This window comes from Rhincodon typus, chromosome 25 (genome assembly GCF_021869965.1).
Source record: "Rhincodon typus isolate 14 chromosome 25, sRhiTyp1.1, whole genome shotgun sequence".
Classification (NCBI taxonomy): Eukaryota; Metazoa; Chordata; class Chondrichthyes; order Orectolobiformes; family Rhincodontidae; genus Rhincodon; species Rhincodon typus.
The window spans coordinates 1,543,217-1,547,184 of record NC_063356.1 but is presented as its reverse complement, the minus strand read 5'-3'; the positions used below and the strand labels follow the sequence as shown (position 1 = coordinate 1,547,184).

The following is a 3,968-nucleotide window of genomic DNA, read 5'->3' as shown; positions in this document are numbered from 1 at the left end:
TGAGTGTGAGTTTGTGTGTTTGTGTGTCTCTGTGTGTCTGAGTGTGAGTTTGTGAGTTTGTGTGTCTCTGTGTGTCTGAGTGTGAGTTTGTGTGTCTCTGCGTGTCTGAGTGTGAGTTTGTATGCCTGTGTGTCTCTGCATGTCTGAGTGTGAGCTTGTGTGTCTGTGTGTCTCTGCATGTCTCAGTGTGAGTTTGTGTGTCTCTGTGTGTCTGAGTGTGAGTTTGTGTGTCTGTGTGTCTCTGTGTGTCTGAGTGTGAGTTTGTGTGACTCTGTGTGTCTGAGTGTGAGTTTGTGTGTCTCTGTGTGTGTCCAGTCACTCGATCTTATTCACTGAAACTGAAGTTGATGCTAGAGATATCAGTTATTTGAACCATAGAAACCACTGGAATGGTACAGCGCTCTTGTCAATGCCAACTCAAAGACACCCAGATGCCCTTTCTAATCCCATCTCCCTGCACATGGCCCATAGCCCTGCAGCTTACTGTATTTTAAGGTGCAGGTTCAGGTGCTTTTTGAAAGAGTTTAAGGTCTCTGCTTCCACCACCAGCTCAGGTAGAGAATTCCAAACACCCACCATCCTCTGTGTAAACAAGCTTTTCCTCACATCCCCTCTAATCCTTCTGTCACTGAGCTTGAATCTATGGCCACTCGTCCTTGTACTCTCTGCCAAGGGAAACAGGTTCCTCCTGTCTACTCTGTCCCTACGTCTTACAATTTTGTAGACCTCAATCATGTCTGTTCCAAGGAAAACAACCCCAAGTTGCTCTCCAAGTTGCCCCAGTTCTCCAGCCTCGGCAACATTCTAGTAAATCTCCTCTGCACTCTCTCTGGAGTAATTACGTCTTTCCTGTAATGTGGTGATTAGAATTGCACACAATACTCCAGTTATGGCCTCACCATCATTATTGTCCATCTGGTTCATTGTATCCAAGAAGTGTTTTTCACCTTCTCTGTGCAGACTCTGGTTACATGGCTGTGCAGATGACCCAAGGTGAGCCCACTGTAGGCAAAGTCCCACACTTACTGAAATGATGACACAGATACACACACACACACACGCGCACACACACACACACACACACATGCACACACACAGACAGACATACACAGACACACACACAAGGACATACACAGACACATACACACACAGACAGACATACACAGACACACACACACATACACACACGGACATACACAGATACATGTGCGCACATGCGCACATATACACATGCACACACACAGACACACACACACACAACATCCACTCTCTCTCTCTCCCTCACACACATACACACACACACACACACAAAACATCCACTCTCTCTCTCTCACACACACACACACACACACAGACACACACACACAGACACACACATACACACACACACAGACATGCACACACAAAACATCCTCTCTCTCTCTCACACACACAGACATACGCAGTCACACAAACACATACACACACACACAGACATACACACACGCACACACAGACAGACACACACACACACAGACAGACAGACAGACAAACACACACACACACACACACACACACACACACACAGTCCCACATGTATGACTAAAGAGTGTGCAGTACAAACTGTTTCAGTGCATTGGGGAAGGTGCCAGGTTGTATCCAGCATCTGCAATTTACTCTAACTATCTCCAGGAGAGCTGGAGAACGGCCCTCACCTGATAGCTGGGGTTAAGTGCTCCTCCATATCCAAGTCCTGTAATCACATTCTTCACTAGAGTCGGACTTCTGAAAGAAACGGTGCTTTATTTAGAAAAACGATACATGACTTCAATACAACTGAATTGATGAAGAGAACGATCTGGCCTGGAGTTGATTCCCCTGCATCTATCAGGAAAGTTCAATTCTCACTTGCCAACAATCCTACCTAGAATTATGGATTCCTGTAACCTTTATCCCATTTTGCAGAGTGTTCATAGTCCAAATACAACCCTATGCTGTATGAACCCCCTCATATCAAGTCACAGGATCCTCCTCCCCAAGTCATGACTCCCTCATGTATTTATTGAAATACCTCGACACAATCTGTCTTGACTGCTCACTGAGCTAGTGAGTTGGCATTTCAACTGTTCTTCTCCAGCATTTCCTATTGGAAGTGAGATTGTCTTATGTCAATGGGCATCAGTTTCCCTGACAACAGCCACAGATAGCTGTGATACACCCTGTTGTGGAGCGTGGCTCTCTACATGAAGCCCATTGTGCTGGGTGTATTTCTGCAGTGACCAAGCCGCATGTGGGGATAGTGAGTGCCACAGCAGTGTGATGGAAATTTCCCCACAGTGTGTTGATATCTGCGGGCAATACAAGCTGGGCATTTCCTTCCGGGAGTGGGTCTGGCGATCCCGCTGAACCACTGAAGACTGTTGTCATAAATACAAGTTCTTCTGATCTCGTTCTCAAATCCAGGTACAGAAAACACAGAAAGTCATCAGCATCACCATGTCAGGCTCTGAAGGAGGTCACTAGACCAGAAACTTTAACTTGGTTTTCTCTCTCCACAGATGCTGCCAGACCTGCTGAGTTTTTCCAGCAATTTGATTCCGATTCCCAATATCCACGGTATTTATTTTATTATAATCAGATCGTTGGGGTTGACCAGTGATTTTGGCAAAATGATCTCAACCAGAAACTCCATCCCTCTATCCCTCTGTACCAGTGTAAAAAGTCTGCATTCTTGTTATCTTGAGTAATGTTCATGGGTGTATACCTATTCGAACCTGATTGTGATCTAATCCTCATCAGGAAGCAGCCAAGCTGCTGTCCTGGGACATACCATCTGATGGCATGGAACAGATGCCTCCTGAAATGTCAAATGTCAAAGTGTCAGTGAGGATAGTGGAAGAGATGTTTTAACCAAATCTCACCCGGTCATCTTTGGTGGCCTGCGCTTTTGGTACTCCACTTCATCCACTGTCCAAACTGCCCCTTTCACATTCTCCACTCGTACAAAACACTTGTGAAGGCTGAGGTTGTGTCGCACGGCGTTCTGTAACACACAAGGGAGAGGACAGACAAATAGGTGAGATGCAAGCTGAAAGGCAGGAATATTACTCCCAGGAAATGTTGCTCCCAATCCTGAGTAGTGCTTTCCGATCAGATCGTTGAGTCACATTCACCCATTACATACCTACCTTCCAGAACAAACAAGCCTTTCCCTGTTTCCTTTGGAGTACCAACATGCTGTTCAAACCATTCCTGCTTTTCAACACATTTCTGTGTATGAGGGCATCGGAATGAAAAACTTTACAGTGCAGCACTCCCTCAGTACTGAGTTGGCAGATCATGTTACAGTTGTATAGGACTTTGGTTTGACCACATTTGGAATACTGCGTACAGTTCTGGTCGCCACATTACCAAAAGGATGTGGATGCTTTGGAGGGGGTGCAGAGGAGGTTCACCAGGATGTTGCCTGGTATGGAGTGCGCTAGCTATGAAGAAAGGTTGAGTAGATTAGGATTATTTACATTAGAAAGATGGAGGTTGAGGGGGGACATTACTGAGGTCTACAAAATCATGAGAGGTACAGACAGGGTGGATAGCAAGAAGCTTTTTCCCAGAGTGGGGGACTCAATTACTAGGGGTCAGGATTTCAAGGTGAGAGGGGAAAAGTTTAAGGGAGATATGCGTGGAAAGTTCTTTATGCAGAGGGTGGTGGGTGCCTGGAACGCGTTGCCAGCGGAGGTGGTAGAGGCAGGCACGATAGCGTCATTTAAGATGTATCGAGACACATACATGAATGGGCAGGGAGCAGAGGGATACAGGTCCTTGGAAAATAGGTGACAGGTTTAGATAGAGGATCTGGATCGGTGCAGGCTTGGAGGGCCGAAGGGCCTCTTCCTGTGCTGTAATTTTCTTTGTTCTTTGTTCTTTGACCCTCCGACAGTGTGGCGCTCCCTCAGCACTGACCCTCCGACAGTGCGGCGCTCCCTCAG

The 3,968-nt window shown here is 46.5% G+C and overlaps 1 protein-coding gene across 1 annotated transcript in view; it reads right to left on the bottom strand.

Moving 5' to 3' along the window:
• LOC109920795 (forkhead box protein P2-like) overlaps positions 1-3,968 on the bottom strand; it is a 53,920-nt gene that overhangs the window by 9,260 nt on the left and 40,692 nt on the right. Inside the window, exons 6-7 of the mRNA XM_048611799.1 lie at positions 2,901-3,022; positions 1,695-1,764 (exon numbers count right to left, since the gene is read on the bottom strand). Of these exons, the coding sequence (XP_048467756.1) occupies positions 1,695-1,764; positions 2,901-3,022 (192 nt within the window). The remainder of the gene's footprint in view (positions 1-1,694; positions 1,765-2,900; positions 3,023-3,968) is intronic.